We start from the raw sequence: 20,998 nt of genomic DNA on the forward strand, positions 1-20,998 counted from the left end.
AATTTGAGGGATTTGAGTCTTGAAAGTCCTTGAAAGGTGCTTGAAAGGTGCTTGAAAGGTGCTTGAATTTGATGTTTCAGAAGGTGTGGGAACCCTGACATGGACAGTTTACAGTACAGTACATCTCAAAAGCTATAGTCAAGTGATGATGATTATGTGATACATGCAATGATATCTATACCACCCTTTAGTGTTTAGTGTTTACACACTTAATACACATTTGTAGTAATGTTTTACAGCCAATACAGTAGTAAAACAAGTGAGTGCTGCAGTGCCATGTGTTAGTGCCCAGTGAATAGGGTTGATTTTCTCTCTCTCCCTCCAGTGTAATACTACTAGTGGTTCTCCATCTGGGTCTCTTCACCATGTTTGGCATGCTGCTGTTTGCAAAGGGAGAGGTACACCATAATAATAATAATAACAATAACAACAATAATAATAACAATAATAATAATAATAATAACAATAATAACAATAATAACAATAATAATAATAATAACATCACCCAGAGGCCTATCTGTCTATCAATAACACAGCCATGATATTGTATTGAGTGACAATTGTCTTAACATATGTTTTAAAAGTGTTTTCATATCTTTTTGGAGCAAATACATAAATGGCAGTTGGCTCAAACTGTTCAAATGTAAATATTTCCATATTAGTTGCAGCTGTCTTCTGATCTGATCTAGGATCCAGAGAAGAACAAGGAATGGGAGTCCTACTTCAGAAACCTCCCGCAGTCTCTGACATCATTATTGGTGCTTCTCACCACAGCAAACAACCCTGATGGTAATACTGTAGTTATAGCACAGTACATACTCAGGGCCGAGATCTGTAGCACAACTCCATCCGTTTATTCACAGTTATGGTGGTTTACTTCGACTCGTATTTTTATCGCTGTTTATTGAGACATTCTCATTTAAAATTGACACACCTATCTCCAGTCATTGCAGTTTACTTACCGCCATTTTAGGTCTCTACATTGACTGCAAGTAAACAACAATGAAGTTGTGGTTCAAGGCTAGAGCTAGAACCTAAGTCAGTTCTATACATAGTCAGAATGGAAGACCGTTTCATTCTAAACCGTGCTTTTCCTCTGTGCTGTGAAGTGATGACCCCAGCGTACTCCCTAAACAGAGGCTTCTCGGCCTTCTTCATTCTCTTCAGTGGCTTTGGTAAGACCATGGCGCATGTTTCCTCAAAGCGTTGCTAGTTAGTAGTAGTACTTTCTCTCTCTTGACGATCCAGGTCAACTTCTCCCCTCGATCATTTGGACCAACAAAGTTCTTCATATACTGTAATAAAATGTCTTTGTTCACACAAAACATTGAGCTGCAAGCATTGGATTTACAATTGCGGCGGCTCGGTTGATGGGAGAAATTAAGTACTACGTACTTACAATGCTTTCTGGAAACGGCCCCTTTCGTTTGATTTGATTGTAAGTGTGCGGCACACATATTATGATTTGATTCATTATAAACAGAACCATTGTTGAGTCAATGTTTCATTTGTATTTGTATGTTCTATAACCGCTTCATTATCTTGTCACTAATACAGGAACCTACCTGCTGATGAACCTGTTGACTGCCGTCATATACAACCAGTTCCGAGGATACTTGGTGGTGAGTGGGTCACAAGCTCCGGACCTGGGGTGATAGGGCCTTTTCAGCCGCAGCCCCGTCCCTCTGGAACGCCCTCCCCAACCACATCAGACAGGCCAACACCCTCCCAACAAAACCCACCTCTTCAAGCTCGCCTTCACCAGTTAACCTCCTCCCCCTCCCCTTCCCATTTGTCCCCAGCACTACCTCAATTAGGCCTCTATACTTTCTTTTATTTACCGTTCGTTTCTTTTTAGTATTACTACTCAATCTTTTCAGTTTGTAAAGCGTCTTTGAGTGTCTAGAAAAGCGCTATATAAGTCTAATGTATTATTATTATTATTATTATTATTACTTGGTGGTGAGTCGGTCACTAGTTCAGAGGATACTTAAAAAAAAAAAAAAAAAGCCAGTCGAGAGAGGACGCTGGCATTGCTTGTTTTCGCCGCTTCTCCACACGAAATCTAGATATACTTGCAGTATACAGAGTAGATTGTCCGACAAAGACACTTCGATTTCGATTTAGTAATCTAAAAACGAATTAGACCCCTATACTTTCTTTTATATATTTTTTTTTGTTTCTTTGTTTTATTTTACTACTCTATCTTTTCAGTTTGTAAAGCATCTTTGAGTGTCTAGAAAAGCTATATAAGTCTAATGTATTATTATTATTATTATTATTATTATTATTATTATTCTGCAGATGTCGATCCAGACGTCCATCCTGAGGAGGCGGATGGGTATCAGAGCAGCCTTCGAGCTGCTGCACTGTCAGATGATCCAGGAGTGTGTCTTCCCTGAGGAGGAAGTAGTGTAAGTGAAGATTCAGAGTTATTGTTTTAACATGTCTATTTAACCCTCAAAGCAGGGTCTTGTAAATGCACTGTATTTTCATAGAGGTTGACACCGTGCACTGAAATCCAGTTGTATTATGTTCAGATTCTGCTTTGTGAACTCTCAAATGTTCTTCTATAGAAGGTATAGAAGGTGCCACAGTAGTGATTATTAGGCTGTAGAGGTTAACGTTTTGCATACTGGATGTACTGTATGGATATTGGATGTAAAGGATATGTATGCATATACTGTATATATGTATGTAAATCAGGGTTCCCACGGGTCCTTGAAATCCTTGAAAGTTTGTGAATTTGAGAAAGAAAAAATCAAGGAAAATAGATGAAAATAGAACATGGGTCATTGAAAGTGCTTGAATTTCCCCCCCTCTCTCTCTGTATTGTACTTAACTTAACACATATTTCACAATATATTGTTTTGCTGTGCTGTGGTAGAGAAGGCAAGAGACTATCTAGTGTTCACACATTCAAGCCTCTCTTTTTAATTGTTGTCTGTGAGCGGATAGTTCCTATTATATAAATACTCATCTAGATCGGTCTCAAACGATGCCGTGTTGGGTCCTTGAATATGAGGGAATTGTGTCTTGAAAGTCCTTGAAAGGTGCTTGAATTTGATGTTTCAGAAGGTGTGGGAACCCTGTATATATAAATATAGTGCATGTCTTCCCCTCTAGGGAGTGCATTCTGCTGAAGTCAGTCCTGAAGGTGATGAGGAGAGTACAGATGATTGGCTACTACAGAAGAACCATCATACAGGTGAGACACACACAACCAGGTCACATGATTAGTGTTTTTGTTGTCAAATATCATGCCTGTGGTCTGACTAAAAACAACAGTGTACTGCAGCATATCAAACTTGTTTCATCCCCTCAGAAAGCCCGCCGGTCGATCAGCGGCTTCATTCCTAGGGAGGCCTTCCAGAGGTTATTTGATGAACTGGACAAGGACAGAATCAAAGAGGTCGTCTAAAACAAATGTTTTAAGCAGTTTTTGTAAAAAAAATAATGAATGAATGAATGATCTTTATTGTCATTGTAACAGGTACAACAACATTTAAATGCAAACCCTAAGTGCTAACAAACAAACACCAAAAAAAACAAGAATGAGACATAAATAGACATAAATAGGGGGGATATAAATAGGGGATAAGTGTTCGGTAGGCATCTGAGAATGTGTCTATTATGTGAACTTCTATACTTATATACAGAGGATAAAACCAACATCTTTACACAAACTCAGAATTTCCCCCTCTAGATCTTAATAAGTTGATGCAAATTATATGGATTTATCTGGGCCCAAATGTGTCCATTTACCATATTTCATATATTTTCATATATTTCATGTATTTGTACTACCAACTCATTTCCTACAGTTTGTATGGTCAGTCAGTTATTGTCTCACGATGTTGAGTGGGGGCAGGTGTGTAGGCTACACCCACCAATTGCTCACACCTGATATCTGTCAGTGTTAAATAGTTGCAGAAATCAGTTTGGGAGAAACCTGTATGCCCAGGGAACACTGACAGTTTGACCAAAAAAGCCTTTTCTTTTTACATCTACATTTTAACCATTTAGCAGAAGCATTTTGAAGCTTTTGAAGCATGGTCTATTTTATCCATGTTTAAATAGATATATCCATTGTTAGTAACATGCGGCATCTTGCGGCGCAGAGTAGCAGCCAGCTCCACACTGTATTTAGTTTTGGTTTTCTATTGTAGCATCCGCCGTTGCCTGAGTACTCCTCGAGGATACTGCGGAGGGTCCAGTTGGTCTTCTGCCAACGTTATGTCACTGTGGTGGGGAATGTGGTGGCCCTGGCCAACCTTCTCTGTATCTGTGTAAGTTCATCAGTAAAGTGACTCAGTGACTGGTTGGTTCCCTATCAGTGTTGCCAGATTGGGCTACTATTCCAGCCCAATTGGGCTACTTATGATCACACTGGGCGGTTTTTAGACTGTGATTAGGCTGGAAAACAATCCCATCTGGCAACACTGTTCCCTATTGTAGCCCTCTCCTCATAAGACCTAAAGCGTCTTTGAGTGTCTAGAAAAGCGCTATATAAGTCTAATGTATTATTGTTATTATTATGATGATTCTTCTTCTTCTTCTTCTTTAGTACCTCCTTATGAGTCTAGTATACGGAAAAAAAACACAATACTTAAAAATGTGCTACAATGTGTGAATGTTTTTGTTGTTTTTTCTACATTCCAACTGTAGAAATAGAGGTACTTATGTGAATACACTCACTATGCTTTGGTGTCCATGTACTGTTAACACATTTATGCATGGTAGACAGTGTCTACTAGACACATACTCAATCATACTGATTGAAATGTTACTCCCCCCTACTACAAAAGGTGGGCTCGTCCGGGATTTGAACCCGGGACCTCTCGCACCCTAAGCGAGAATCATACCCCTAGACCAACGAGCCTCTGCTAAGGGGGGAAAAACCTAGAGCTTAGATTTCTCCCCCGCTGCCACGTGTTTCACATTCCTTAGGTCAAGCTGCCGCATTGTCAGTGAAACTGCTCCAACACTGCCATCTAATGGCTGTTTGTAGGAACTGTGACTAAGAGATAAGTGAGTGCGAGTGAGTGAGATATAGATGTCTGAATAATCTCGCTCCTGATGTTAGACATTATGACATCACGTTGTTTAGATGTTATATTTTAACACAACTTTATTGTCGCCCAGATAATCCTGGTGAAGGATGCTGAGAAGATGCTGTCTGAGAGGGACGACTACTATTTAGAGGTAATCAATGCAGGGTTCCCACGGGTCCTTGAAATCCTTGAAAGTTTGTGAATTTGAGAAAAAAAAATCAAGGTTTTGGAAAATCGACATGGGTCATTGAAAGTGCTTGAATTCTCCTCTCTCTCTCTCTCTCTCTCTCTCTCTCTCTTTCTCTATCTTCAAAAATGTTTTACTTAGCTCGTCAACAAGTAAATAAGTAAACAAGTAATAATCTCTGTATTGCTTATCTTTACACATATTTCACAATATATTGTTTTGCTGTGCTGTGGTAGAGAAGGCAAGAGACCGTTTAGTGTTCACACATTCAAGCCTCTCTTTTTAATTGTTGTCTGTGAGCGGATAGTTCCTATTATATAAATTCTCATCGAGATCTGTCTCAAACTATGCTGTGTTGGGTCCTTGAATTTGAGTCAATTGAGTCTTGAAAGTCCTTGAAAGGTGCTTGAATTTGATGTTTCAGAAGGTTTCAGAAAAAATTATACGACCAAGATATTATTTTGGTCAATTAAGTCCAAATGTAAAGTCACAGTGAACATAGCTGTGGCGCAGGCAAAGCAAGGGCAGTGGATGGCATGGGAAGGAGTGGAAAAGAGGAAGATCTCCTGGAAAGATCTGTGGGAGATGGAGGCATTCAGAGCGAGCTTCACCATCAGGGCTGCCTACGATGTCCTGCCTTCTCCTGCAAACCTAAGCCAGTGGTATGGCGAAGACCCCACGTGCCCTCTATGTCAAAGTCCAGCAACACTGAAGCACATCTTAGTGGGATGCAAGACCAGCCTCACCCAAGGCCGTTACACCTGGCGGCACGACCAGGTGCTAAGGTGTCTTGCAGCAGTGCTGGAAAGTCAACGGACAAGTGTGAACGCCCTTCCTCCCCCATCATCCCGGTGGCAGCCAGCACCATTTGTTCGGGAGGGCGAGGGTCAAGCCAGCCTCACCACCATAAGACCAGACACTGGGCAGCTGGGCAGAGCACGGGACTGGAAGCTGCTGGCAGACTTGGACAAGAAACTCTGCTTCCCAGCTGAGATCGCAGCCACCAACCTGCGACCAGACCTTGTGCTGTGGTCAGCCTCGCTCAAGCTCGTTTACATCATCGAGCTCACTGTGCCCTGGGAGGGTGCAGTGGAGGAGGCCTACGAGCGGAAGAGGCTGAGGTACACTGAACTCGCAGCAGATGCCCAACAACAAGGCTGGACAGCGAAGGTACGCCCAGTGGAAGTAGGCTGCAGAGGGTTCGTAGCCACCTCAACATCCAGGCTACTCAGGGAGATGGGAGTGCGAGGGAAGACCCACCGGCAGGCAATCAAGGACCTCTCCAGGGCTGCTGAAAAGGGGAGCCAGTGGCTGTGGATGAAGAGAAAGGACTCGACCCGGGCGTTCAAATGAGCTGATCGCATCTAGGGAGTGAACCTGGGACGCTGGGATTCACTGCTGAACCCTCTGGAGGTGTCGTGGGCTTATCAGCGAAACATTCATGAAGGAGGGCGCCCACTTGACAACCCAAAGGATGCCATCGCTCATTTGAACACCACAGAGTCTCATCGGTGCCTTAAGTATGTATGTATCGAGGGATATCAACATCTAGTCCTACATAACAGATCTGAAATGACCATTATCTTTCCATGTTCAACACCATATTGGTACAGTTTAGAAATTGAATGTACAGCAAGTACAGTAGTTAATGCCACCCACTGATCCCTCAAATACCTTACTAGTACATTGAGGTATGGCTGGTGAGGGTCTTTTACTCTCCTCTGTGTTTCAGACAATCAACTGTTTCTTCATAATCTACTACCTGCTGGAGATGGGGCTGAAGATTACAGCATTTGGTTGCAGAGGATATCTTTCGTATGGGAGTAACGTCTTTGATGGTTCTCTCACGGTTCTTCTGCTGGTAGGTGCACCCTACTGAACTGTAATGGTATTGATTTGGGACAATATTAAAAACGGACTTTTTCAAATAAGTGATAAAGATCTTATTTGTATACTATATTCTTATTTCTATACCTGATATTCTGTTGTTTCTGTTTTACCAAAGGGTCTACAGATATCCGTGTTTGCCACCTACCGGCTACCATTTTCAAAGTGGTAAGATTATTTCACTTTATCGTGTCTTGTCTTTGACTTTACACTAAGCAGGGTTCCCACGGGTCCTTGAAATCCTTGAAAGTTTGTGAATTTGAGAAAAAAAAATCAAGGTCTTAAAAGTTTTTGAAAATAGATATGGGTCATTGAAAGTGTAATTGAAAGTGCTTGAATTCCCCTCTCTCTCTTTTTTTTATTTTTTACTTTTCTTGAAAGTCTTGAAAGCCCTTGAAAGGTGCTTGAAAGGTGCTTGAATTTGATGTTTCAGAAGGTGTGGGAACCCTGACTCAGGTACTTGTAACAGCCATGACTAATGACCTATCAGTGGCCAGCTATAACCCTAAATACCCTATCCCTGAACCACTTCCTTGACACAACAATGCATGAGAAAACACTGTTAGTAATACCGATGCAAACAGAACCCTGCAGCCCTGTCACTATAAAGCAACGCTGTTACTACAAAGGAGCCTTTCCACCCAGCCATCAATCCTCATAGTACAAGTTTGCACATTAACCATAATATACATTTTATTACCCTAAATAAAGGGCTCGTCCGGGATTTGAACCCGGGACCTCTCGCACCCTAAGCGAGAATCATACCCCTAGACCAACGAGCCTGTCTTAAGTTCTAGAAACCCTGCTTTTAAACCCTCCTCTCTGTCCCACCAGGCCTGTTTTTGAACCAACAGAGTTAGTGATGTGGCAGGTCTGCTCAGAGCTCTTCTGCTATTACACTGCCCCCTAGTGGTACTCTTAAATAGTGTTTTATATCTGAATACAAAACTACATGAAGTTCTGTCAGTTGTTCAGTTGTGGTCTATGATAAGGTTTATGGAGCAGACGTCAGTTAGGCCTACCTGTGAGTCCTGGTTATATATAGTAATAGTAGACATGTGGTAGCTTGAATAGGCCGTTTTCTGACTGTCAGAATCCCATCTATGATCCATTATCATGATGTCTGTTGAATAGGCTGTGTTTACATTTTTACATTTTTGGCATTTAGCAGACGCCTTATTCCAAAGCGACTTACAATCAATACATTTGAATGCTAAGCATGTGAATCATCAGTCCACCATTCGTGGCAGGAAGAGTAATCTAGCTTAGGCTCGGGGCCACTGATAGAAGGAGAAACCTTCTTCTACCACCTTTTTCTAACACTTTTTTTTTAAAATTAATTAATTAATAAAAAAAATTATACGGGAGGAACAGAGAAGCAGTACAAAGGGGGCGATAGAGGTTCTTAGGGACACAGTAGAGGGGAAAGCGGACGTCTTTAGGAGACGTAGTGGTGAGGGTCAGAAGATGTCTCAGGAGGAGCAGTTAAGGTGTAACCTGAAGAGGTGGGTCTTCAGTCTACGACGGAAGATGGGTAGTGACTCTGCCGTTCTGACAGCCGTGGGGAGCTCATTCCACCAGCGGGGAGCCAGAGTTGTGAAGAGACGTGATCGGGCAGCACGACTGCTGTGCAGAGGTGGTGGGGCCAGTCAGCCAACCGAGGTGGAGGAGCGGGCTGGAGTTTGGGGGGTTACCAACTTCACAGGCAGTAGCATTGCAATTATTTCCCACTATACTTATGCAGCAGTGCTCAAAAGGAGGGCTCGTCCGGGTTTTGAACCCGGGACCTCTAGCACCCTTAGCGAGAATCATACCCCTAGACCAACAAGCCTGTTTGCAGCACAAAAACCCAGAATCTCCTTTGCCACATCTGTGTGTGACAATCTAAAAGGCAGTGATGTGGCATGTCTTTCTTTTACTTTAACTGCCCTCTGGTAGTAGTCTCAAACACAAAAAAAAGAAGAAAGAAAATAATAACAACGCATTTTATTTGTATAGCACCTCTATCGCATACCCAGAGCACTTGACAGGTCAAGAAAAAAAAAGTAATAAAAAAACATTCCGTGTCAATGTATGCTGCAATGTCAATGTAGCTGCCTTGTCAATGTAGCTGCCTTGTCAATGTATGCTGCCTTGTCAATGTAGCTGCCTTGTCAATGTATGCTGCCTTGTCAATGTAGCTGCCTTGTCAATGTATGCTGCCTTGTCAATGTAGCTGCCTTGTCAATATAGCTGCCTTGTCAATATAGCTGACGTGTCAATGAAGCTGCCTTGTCAATATAGCTGTACATGCTAAGTTGTGTCAGTGTTAACTAGTGTACTGACATACATGCTAAGCTGTATCAGTGTTAACTAGCCTTGTCAATGTAGCTGCCTTGTCAATGTAGCTGCCTTGTCAATGTAGCTGTACATGCTAAGTTGTGTCAGTGTTAACTAGTGTACTGAGTTACATGCTAAGCTGTATCAGTGTTAACTAGTGTACTGAGTTACATGCTAAGCTGTGTCAGTGTTAACTAGTGTACTGACATACATGCTAAGCTGTGTCAGTGTTAACTAGTGTACTGACATACATGCTAAGCTGTGTCAGTGTTAACTAGTGTACTGACATACATGCTAAGCTGTATCAGTGTTAACTAGTGTACTGAGTTACATGCTAAGCTGTGTCAGTGTTAACTAGTGTACTGAGTTACATGCTAAGCTGTATCAGTGTTAACTAGTGTACTGAGTTACATGCTAAGCTGTGTCAGTGTTAACTAGTGTACTGAGTTACATGCTAAGCTGTGTCAGTGTTAACTAGTGTACTGAGTTACATGCTAAGCTGTGTCAGTGTTAACTAGTGTACTGGCATACATGCTAAGCTGTGTCAGTGTTAACTAGTGTACTGAGTTACATGCTAAGCTGTGTCAGTGTTAACTAGTGTACTGAGTTACATGCTAAGCTGTGTCAGTGTTAACTAGTAGTGTACTGACATACATGCTAAGCTGTATCAGTGTTAACTAGTGTACTGAGTTACATGCTAAGCTGTGTCAGTGTTAACTAGTGTACTGAGTTACATGCTAAGCTGTGTCAGTGTTAACTAGTGTACTGAGTTACATGCTAAGCTGTATCAGTGCTAACTAGCCTTGTCAATGTAGCTGCCTTGTCAATATAGCTGCCGTGTCAATATAGCTGACGTGTCAATGAAGCTGCCGTGTCAATATAGCTGACGTGTCAATGAAGCTGCCGTGTCAATATAGCTGTACATGCTAAGTTGTGTCAGTGTTAACTAGTGTACTGACATACACGCTTAGCTGTATCAGTGTTAACTAGCCTTGTCAATGTAGCTGCCTTGTCAATGTAGCTGCCATGTCAATGTAGCTGCCATGTCAATATAGCTGCCTTGTCAATGTAGCTGCCTTGTCAATATAGCTGCCTTCTCAATGTAGCTGTACATGCTAAGTTGTGTCAGTGTTAACTAGTAGTGTACTGAGTTACATGCTAAGCTGTGTCAGTGTTAACTAGTGTACTGAGTTACATGCTAAGCTGTGTCAGTGTTAACTAGTGTACTGAGTTACATGCTAAGCTGTATCAGTGTTAACTAGTGTACTGAGTTACATGCTAAGCTGTGTCAGTGTTAACTAGTGTACTGAGTTACATGCTAAGCTGTGTCAGTGTTAACTAGTGTACTGAGTTACATGCTAAGCTGTATCAGTGTTAACTAGTGTACTGAGTTACATGCTAAGCTGTATCAGTGTTAACTAGTGTACTGAGTTACATGCTAAGCTGTGTCAGTGTTAACTAGTGTACTGAGTTACATGCTAAGCTGTGTCAGTGTTAACTAGTGTACTGACATACATGCTAAGCTGTGTCAGTGTTAACTAGTGTACTGAGTTACATGCTAAGCTGTATCAGTGTTAACTAGTGTACTGAGTTACATGGTAAGCTGTGTCCATCTTTACAAGGCTAGCCACACAGGTGTTAGCTCCATCAACATTTCACAGAAATAGCAATTATTCACCAAAATAGATAGACTGATTAAAACTAGGGCTCGTCCGGGATTTGAACCCGGGACCTCTCGCACCCAAAGCGAGAATCATACCCCTAGACCAACGAGCCTGACTGTGTGCTCACAACTCAGTCTTTAAAACCTCCTCCTCCTCCTCCTCCTCCTCCTCCTTCCATCAGGGCTGTGTTTGAACCGACAGTGTTAGCTTAGTGACGTGGCATGTCTCTGCTCAGAGCTCTTCTGCTATTAGACTGCCCTCTAGTGGTGGACGTGGTACGCTCAAATCATGTTTTATATGTAAGGGGTGAACAGATGAATCAACTATTGCTTTAGTTAATTTACTTATTTTAGAAAATAATGATTAACATTTCTACATATCAGACCAACAAGAAGAAGTTAAAGCTAGAGTGGATGTCATGTAGCCAAGTAAAGGAAACTTGGTTCAAGCTATTAGTACCCCTATGTTTTCATCTATGGGATTGGGAATGGCAATTCACACCTTGTATTTGGAGACCGTCAATTCATTGTTAACTTCTAAAGTACCCTATCACTCCTTTGGGGTTTCTTGTCTAGAAATGTTTGGACCACTTAAATTGCCAGCTAAAAAAGAAGGCAAAAAAAAACTGCAAGACATTTACACATCAGATTAATCTGTAGATTAATTAGATTAGATTAGATTCTACTTTATTGTCATTGCAGAGCACAAGTACCAGACAAAGAAACACAGTTTAGCATCTAACCAGAAGTGCAAATAGTGATACGTAAAACATGATATAAAAACACAACAGTGATAGAGATATAGAGATAGGTACAGTATGGCAAGTACGGTAGTTAGAGGTATATACAGTTATGGTAGCTATGTACAGTAGGGTATGTACAAATGTATACATAGTGGCTATATCAAAGGTATGTGCAATGTGCAAAAATATGTTTGTACAAAGGTAGTATTTATAAACAGCAGTAGTGCAAAGGGTAATTGAGTGTTCACTACTAACTAATAGGAAAAGATGAATCAACACATTTTTGTTTATCGACTGACAGCACTAAAGTACTAAACTACAGGGAGAAGTTCTGTCAGTGGTCTATGAAGGTTTATGGTATGGAGCAGACTTTAACCTTGATGACCACATGCTTTGTAATCATTTCCCAATATACTTTCAGTTCTCTAATATTCCCAATATATTCCCAATATACTTTCAATTCTCTAAAGGAGGGCTCGTCCGGGATTTGAACCCGGGACCTCTCGCACCCTAAGCGAGAATCATACCCCTAGACCAACGAGCCAGTTGTGCTCTCTGGTGGTTCGATCCCCAGCTGTCGACGTGCCCTTGGGCAAGACACTGTCCCAAATATCTCAATGAGCGGGCTGGTGCCTTGCATGGTGTGTGAATCAGAGGCCATTGTAAAGCGATTTGGAATAAGGTGCTACGCAAGTGCAGACCATTTACATACAAACAGACAGAGACTGATCCTTAGTCCCCTCCCTGATTTCATTGTGGAAGACAATAAAGAATATGCTGACTTATTATTAATGGTTAATGCACCATTTTGTGATTGGGCCAGCACAAAGCATGGGTGAATGAGGCAAACACATGGCTCCATCATTTTTGAGTTATTATTTTCACCAGGCATGAGCAACTATTTCAGGGAACTTATTTCTTCAGCACGAGCCATTGCCGTGAGATTATGAATGAATGAATGAATGAATGAATGAATGAATGAATGATCTTTATTGTCATTGTAACAGGTACAACAACATTTAAATGCAAGCCCTAGGTGCTAACAATCAAACACAGTCCTAGATATTGAAAAACAAGAATGAGACATAAATAGACATAAATAGCGGGGATATAAAGTGATCGGTAAGAATCTGAGAATGTATCTATTATGTAAACGTATATTCTTATAAACACTATATGGCCTATTCACAGGGGGGTATATGGACAGGGGGGAGTTAGCATGTAACTGTGTACTTTTTATAAACATGTAAACATATGAACTAGTAACTTATATACAGTCGATTTTTAAAATTATATTTGTATATAAGGCAAGGACCTTGATCAATAAAATGGAAAAATACAGATTTCATATTTTGTAGCTCAACTAGCTTACAGCTGAGCTAGTGATATGTTGAATAGGCTGTATCAACTTCAAACGCAGTAGTAAGTCAGTTATTTCCCAACTATACTTATACAGCAGTGCTCAAAAGGAGGGCTCGTCCGGGATTTGAACCCGGGACCTCTCGCACCCTAAGCGAGAATCATACCCCTAGACCAACGAGCCTGTCCAGTACAGTATTTAAACAGCATTTAAACCCCCCTCTTCCACATCTGTGGACCTCTAAAGGTAGTGATGTGGCATGTCTGTTGTTTAGAACTCTGCTGCCCTCTTGTGGTAGTCAAGAACACATCTTATAATAATACATCGGAACATTTTTAAACAAATCTACATGGGAAAGCTCTATCTGTGGCCTATGATAAGTTTTGTAGTCTACAATGTCGCTTAGGAGCCCTTTTTCTGACACAATGAGTCATGACTTATTGGCTCCATGTTTGGTGTTTATGTTCCTTCAACTTTAACCTTGAAGGTCACATAATATTTGATAATCAGTGTTTGATGGTGGTGGCCGAGATCGATAGTCAATCAAAGTGGGTGAGCAAAGGACTGGTGCAAAAAGTATTTGTTCATTGGCCGGGAATCGAACCCACGAATAGTGTACCACCTCCTCGTTAGTATAGTGGTCAGTATCCCCGCCTGTCACGCGGGAGACCGGGGTTCAATTCCCCGACGGGGAGAAGTGCCATTTTCTTATAGCTCAAATTCAAGCCAAGTGCCTTCTCCTCCAATGGCAGCAGAGTTTGAAGTTCCTCCTAGGAACAATCCAGCAAATACGTTCTACTTACTTCAAGTGCCCTGCACCGTTTTCCATCCATTATCTTATATGTAAAGCACAAGGTGAGCAAAGGACTGTTGCAAAAAGTGTGCATTGGGCGGGAATCGAACCGACAACCCATATACCACCTCCTCGTTAGTATAGTGGTCAGTATCCCCGCCTGTCACGGGGGAGACCGGGGTTCAATTCCCCGACGGGGAGAGTTTCCTTTATCTTGTAGCTCTAATTCAAGCCAAGTGCCTTTATCAATTACCACTTACAAGGATCAAAAGCCGCTGGCACCACACATTGGTCTTTGGCATGGCGTTTCCGTAGTGTAGTGGTTATCACGTTCGCCTCACACGCGAAAGGTCCCCGGTTCGAAACCGGGCGGAAACATAACGTTTTATGACTGTTGCTTTCCGCTTGGAGGAGGAATGGCACTCGGCATTCCTGGCACCCGGCAAACAACCTCAACGACAAAACTACTACTAGCAACATACTGTAGCTATCAATAACACAATGATTTAGACAAGATGAAGTTCACTTACTCAGGCTAGGGAAAAGATAGCTCCTCTCATTAGTCCAAAATGTATTTGACAATGTCAGAGCTGACCAGGCATAAATAGCTGGAAAAGTTGAAAGTCCTCCCAGTGCAAATTAGCAGCAATAGCATTCAAACACAATTGCTTTCAATAGAAACTAACTTCCAGGCCACACAGCCTCAACAACAAAACAACTCCTACTAGCAACACAGCTACCAGTAACACAATGATTTAAACAAGATTAAGTTCACTTCTCAGGCTAGGGATAACATAGCTCCTCTCACTTAAGTTAGCAAGTTTGGGGATGGGAATAGCTTTACAGGAGACATGCCGTTGGAATTAGCTAGCTAGTTGGTATAAAGCATGCTTTCAGAGTTTCCGTAGTGTAGTGGTTATCACGTTCGCCTAACACGCGAAAGGTCCCCGGTTCGAGACCGGGCGGAAACATTTTCTTCCCCTTTCACCCATGGGGTACAGTGCTGTTACCCTGACACATCCCAAAAGTCCTTCTGTCAATACACTTGATTCCCTGTGTCCTCTTTCCTCGCCTCCTTCTGAAAACTCATTGGAGCAGTCTGAACTTCCTCCTAGTGCCTTCTTCAATGGGAGCAGAGTCTGAAGTTGCCCATAGTGCTTTCTCCTCCAATGGGAGCAGAGTCTGAAGTTCCTCCTAGTGCCTTCTCCAGTGGGAGCAGAGTTTGAAGATCCTCCTAGGAACAATCTAGCAAATACGTTCTACTTGCTTCAAGTTCCCTAAACAGTTTTCCGTCCATTTGCAATATGGAAAGCACCAGGTGAGCAAAGGACTGGTGCAAAAAGTATTTGTTCATTGGCCGTGAATCGAACCCACGAATCTTGTACCACCTCCTCGTTAGTATAGTGGTCAGTATCCCCGCCTGTCACGCGGGAGACCGGGGTTCAATTCCCCGACGGGGAGAAGTGCCATTTTCTTATAGCTCAAATTCAAGCCAAGTGCCTTCTCCTCCAATGGCAGCAGAGTTTGAAGTTCCTCCTAGGAACAATCCAGCAAATACGTTCTACTTACTTCAAGTGCCCTGCACCGTTTTCCATCCATTATCTTATATGTAAAGCACCAGGTGAGCAAAGGACTGTTGCAAAAAGTGTGCATTGGGCGGGAATCGAACCGACAACCCATATACCACCTCCTCGTTAGTATAGTGGTCAGTATCCCCGCCTGTCACGCGGGAGACCGGGGTTCAATTCCCCGACGGGGAGAGTTTCCTTTATCTTGTAGCTCTAATTCAAGCCAAGTCCCTTTATCAATTACCACTTACAAGGATCAAAAGCCGCTGGCACCACACATTGGTCTTTGGCATGGCGTTTCCGTAGTGTAGTGGTTATCACGTTCGCCTCACACGCGAAAGGTCCCCGGTTCGAAACCGGGCGGAAACAGTAGCATTTTATGACTGTTGCTTTCCGCTTGGAGGAGGAATGGCACTCGGCATTCCTGGCACCCGGCAAACAACCTCAACGACAAAACTACTACTAGCAACATACTGTAGCTATCAATAACACAATGATTTAGACAAGATGAAGTTCACTTACTCAGGCTAGGGAAAAGATAGCTCCTCTCATTAGTCCAAAATGTATTTGACAATGTCAGAGCTGACCAGGCATAAATAGCTGGAAAAGTTGAAAGTCCTCCCAGTGCAAATTAGCAGCAATAGCATTCAAACACAATTGCTTTCAATAGAAACTAACTTCCAGGCCACACAGCCTCAACAACAAAACAACTCCTACTAGCAACACAGCTACCAGTAACACAATGATTTAAACAAGATTAAGTTCACTTCTCAGGCTAGGGATAAGATAGCTCCTCTCACTTAAGTTAGCAAGTTTGGGGATGGGAATAGCTTTATAGGAGACATGCCGTTGGAATTAGCTAGCTAGTTGGTATAAAGCATGCTTTCAGAGTTTCCGTAGTGTAGTGGTTATCACGTTCGCCTAACACGCGAAAGGTCCCCGGTTCGAGACCGGGCGGAAACATTTTCTTCCCCTTTCACCCATGGGGTACAGTGCTGTTACCCTGACACATCCCAAAAGTCCTTCTGTCAATACACTTGATTCCCTGTGTCCTCTTTCCTCGCCTCCTTCTGAAAACTCATTGGAGCAGTCTGAACTTCCTCCTAGTGCCTTCTTCAATGGGAGCAGAGTCTGAAGTTGCCCATAGTGCTTTCTCCTCCAATGGGAGCAGAGTCTGAAGTTCCTCCTAGTGCCTTCTCCAGTGGGAGCAGAGTTTGAAGATCCTCCTAGGAACAATCTAGCAAATACGTTCTACTTGCTTCAAGTTCCCTAAACAGTTTTCCGTCCATTTGCAATATGGAAAGCACCAGGTGAGCAAAGGACTGGTGCAAAAAGTATTTGTTCATTGGCCGTGAATCGAACCCACGAATCTTGTACCACCTCCTCGTTAGTATAGTGGTCAGTATCCCCGCCTGTCACGCGGGAGACCGGGGTTCAATTCCCCGACGGGGAGAAGTGCCATTTTCTTATAGCTCAAATTCAAGCCAAGTGCCTTCTCCTCCAATGGCAGCAGAGTTTGAAGTTCCTCCTAGGAACAATCCAGCAAATACGTTCTACTTACTTCAAGTGCCCTGCACCGTTTTCCATCCATTATCTTATATGTAAAGCACCAGGTGAGCAAAGGACTGTTGCAAAAAGTGTGCATTGGGCGGGAATCGAACCGACAACCCATATACCACCTCCTCGTTAGTATAGTGGTCAGTATCCCCGCCTGTCACGCGGGAGACCGGGGTTCAATTCCCCGACGGGGAGAGTTTCCTTTATCTTGTAGCTCTAATTCAAGCCAAGTCCCTTTATCAATTACCACTTACAAGGATCAAAAGCCGCTGGCACCACACATTGGTCTTTGGCATGGCGTTTCCGTAGTGTAGTGGTTATCACGTTCGCCTCACACGCGAAAGGTCCCCGGTTCGAAACCGGGCGGAAACAGTAGCATTTTATGACTGTTGCTTTCCGCTTGGAGGAGGAATGGCACTCGGCATTCCTGGCACCCGGCAAACAACCTCAACGACAAAACTACTACTAGCAACATACTGTAGCTATCAATAACACAATGATTTAGACAAGATGAAGTTCACTTACTCAGGCTAGGGAAAAGATAGCTCCTCTCATTAGTCCAAAATGTATTTGACAATGTCAGAGCTGACCAGGCATAAATAGCTGGAAAAGTTGAAAGTCCTCCCAGTGCAAATTAGCAGCAATAGCATTCAAACACAATTGCTTTCAATAGAAACTAACTTCCAGGCCACACAGCCTCAACAACAAAACAACTCCTACTAGCAACACAGCTACCAGTAACACAATGATTTAAACAAGATTAAGTTCACTTCTCAGGCTAGGGATAACATAGCTCCTCTCACTTAAGTTAGCAAGTTTGGGGATGGGAATAGCTTTACAGGAGACATGCCGTTGGAATTAGCTAGCTAGTTGGTATAAAGCATGCTTTCAGAGTTTCCGTAGTGTAGTGGTTATCACGTTCGCCTAACACGCGAAAGGTCCCCGGTTCGAGACCGGGCGGAAACATTTTCTTCCCCTTTCACCCATGGGGTACAGTGCTGTTACCCTGACACATCCCAAAAGTCCTTCTGTCAATACCCTTGATTCCCTGTGTCCTCTTTCCTCGCCTCCTTCTGAAAACTCATTGGAGCAGTCTGAACTTCCTCCTAGTGCCTTCTTCAATGGGAGCAGAGTCTGAAGTTGCCCATAGTGCTTTCTCCTCCAATGGGAGCAGAGTCTGAAGTTCCTCCTAGTGCCTTCTCCAGTGGGAGCAGAGTTTGAAGATCCTCCTAGGAACAATCTAGCAAATACGTTCTACTTGCTTCAAGTTCCCTAAACTGTTTTCCGTCCATTTGCAATATGGAAAGTACCAGGTGAGCAAAGGACTGGTGCAAAAAGTATTTGTTCATTGGCCGGGATTCGAACCCACGAATCTTGTACCACCTCCTCGTTAGTATAGTGGTCAGTATCCCCGCCTGTCACGCGGGAGACCGGGGTTCAATTCCCCGACGGGGAGAAGTGCCTTTATCTTATAGCTCAAATTCAAGCCAAGTGCCTTCTCCTCCAATGGCAGCAGAGTTTGAAGTTCCTCCTAGGAACAATCCAGCAAATACGTTCTACTTACTTCAAGTGCCCTGCACCGTTTTCCATCCATTTTCTTATATGTAAAGCACCAGGTGAGCAAAGGACTGTTGCAAAAAGTGTGCATTGGGCGGGAATCGAACCGACATCCCATATACCACCTCCTCGTTAGTATAGTGGTCAGTATCCCCGCCTGTCACGCGGGAGACCGGGGTTCAATTCCCCGACGGGGAGAGTTTCCTTTATCTTGTAGCTCTAATTCAAGCCAAGTGCCTTTATCAATTACCACTTACAAAGATCAAAAGCCGCTGGCACCACACATTCGTCTTTGGCATGGCGTTTCCGTAGTGTAGTGGTTATCACGTTCGCCTCACACGCGAAAGGTCCCCGGTTCGAAACCGGGCGGAAACAGTACCATTTTATGACTGTTGCTTTCCGCTTGGAGGAGGAATGGCACTTGGCATTCCTGGCACCCGGCAAACAACCTCAACGACAAAACTACTACTAGCAACATAGCTATCAATAACAATGATTTAGACAAGATGAAGTTCACTTACTCAGGCTAGGGAAAAGATAGCTCCTCTCACTTAGTCCAAAATGTATTTGACAATGTCAGAGCTGACCAGGCATAAATAGCTGGAAAAGTTGAAAGTCCTCCCAGTGCAAATTAGCAGCAATAGCATTCAAACACAATTGCTTTCAATAGAAACTAACTTCCAGGTCACACAGCCTCAACAACAAAACAACTCCTACTAGCAACACAGCTACCAGTAACACAATGATTTAAACAAGATTAAGTTCACTTCTCAGGCTAGGGATAAGATAGCTCCTCTCACTTAAGTTAGCAAGTTTGGGGAGGGGAATAGCTTTATAGGAGACATGCCGTTGGAATTAGCTAGCTAGTTGGTATAAAGCATGCTTTCATAGTTTCCGTAGTGTAGTGGTTATCACGTTCGCCTAACACGCGAAAGGTCCCCGGTTCGAGACCGGGCGCAAACATTTTCTTCCCCTTTCACCCATGGGGTACTGTGCTGTTACCCTGACACATCCCAAAAGTCCTTCTGTCAATACCCTTGATTCCCTGTGTCCTCTTTCCTCGCCTCCTTCTGAAAACTCATTGGAGCAGTCTGAACTTCCTCCTAGTGCCTTCTTCAATGGGAGCAGAGTCTGAAGTTGCCCATAGTGCTTTCTCCTCCAATGGGAGCAGAGTCTGAAGTTCCTCCTAGTGCCTTCTCCAGTGGGAGCAGAGTTTGAAGATCCACCTAGGAACAATCTAGCAAATACGTTCTACTTGCTTCAAGTTCCCTAAACTGTTTTCCGTCCATTTGCAATATGGAAAGCACCAGGTGAGCAAAGGACTGGTGCAAAAAGTATTTGTTCATTGGCCGGGAATCGAACCCACGAATCTTGTACCACCTCCTCGTTAGTATAGTGGTCAGTATCCCCGCCTGTCACGCGGGAGACCGGGGTTCAATTCCCCGACGGGGAGAAGTGCCTTTATCTTATAGCTCAAATTCAAGCCAAGTGCCTTCTCCTCCAATGGCAGCAGAGTTTGAATTTCCTCCTAGGAACAATCCAGCAAATACGTTCTACTTACTTCAAGTGCCCTGCACCGTTTTCCATCCATTTTCTTATATGTAAAGCACCAGGTGAGCAAAGGACTGTTGCAAAAAGTGTGCATTGGGCGGGAATCGAACCAACAACCCATATACCACCTCCTCGTTAGTATAGTGGTCAGTATCCCCGCCTGTCACGCGGGAGACCGGGGTTCAATTCCCCGACGGGGAGAGTTTCCTTTATCTTGTAGCTCTAATTCAAGCCAAGTGCCTTTGTCAATTACCACTTACAAAGATCAAAAGCCGCTGGCACCACACATTCGTCTTTGGCATGGCGTTTCCGTAGTGTAGTGGTTATCACGTTCGCCTCACACGCGAAAGGTCCCCGGTTCGAAACCGGGCGGAAACAGTAGCATTTTATGACTGTTGCTTTCCGCTTGGAGGAGGAATGGCACTCGGCATTCCTGGCACCCGGCAAACAACCTCAACGACAAAACTACTACTAGCAACATAGCTATCAATAACACAATGATTTAGACAAGATGAAGTTCACTTACTCAGGCTAGGGAAAAGATAGCTCCTCTCACTTAGTCCAAAATGTATTTGACAATGTCAGAGCTGACCAGGCATAAATAGCTGGAAAAGTTGAAAGTCCTCCCAGTGCAAATTAGCAGCAATAGCATTCAAACACAATTGCTTTCAATAGAAACTAACTTCCAGGCCACACAGCCTCAACAACAAAACAACTCCTACTAGCAACACAGCTACCAGTAACACAATGATTTAAACA

At 43.2% G+C, this 20,998-nt stretch overlaps 1 protein-coding gene across 1 annotated transcript in view; it reads left to right on the forward strand.

The window, feature by feature from the left end:
• Window positions 1–20,998, forward strand: part of LOC308165084 (two pore channel protein 2-like) — a gene marked incomplete at both ends in the record, with an annotated part of 91,813 nt that overhangs the window by 2,201 nt on the left and 68,614 nt on the right. The window contains 10 exons of the mRNA XM_080539182.1: window positions 326–398; window positions 690–789; window positions 1,110–1,175; window positions 1,558–1,622; window positions 2,305–2,414; window positions 3,127–3,208; window positions 4,170–4,289; window positions 5,146–5,205; window positions 6,974–7,102; window positions 7,247–7,296. Of these exons, the coding sequence (XP_080395308.1) occupies window positions 326–398; window positions 690–789; window positions 1,110–1,175; window positions 1,558–1,622; window positions 2,305–2,414; window positions 3,127–3,208; window positions 4,170–4,289; window positions 5,146–5,205; window positions 6,974–7,102; window positions 7,247–7,296 (855 nt within the window). The remainder of the gene's footprint in view (window positions 1–325; window positions 399–689; window positions 790–1,109; window positions 1,176–1,557; window positions 1,623–2,304; window positions 2,415–3,126; window positions 3,209–4,169; window positions 4,290–5,145; window positions 5,206–6,973; window positions 7,103–7,246; window positions 7,297–20,998) is intronic.

The sequence above is a fragment of the Nansenia antarctica genome, assembly GCF_963989245.1.
Source record: "Nansenia antarctica genome assembly, chromosome: 9".
Taxonomy (NCBI): domain Eukaryota; kingdom Metazoa; phylum Chordata; class Actinopteri; order Argentiniformes; family Microstomatidae; genus Nansenia; species Nansenia antarctica.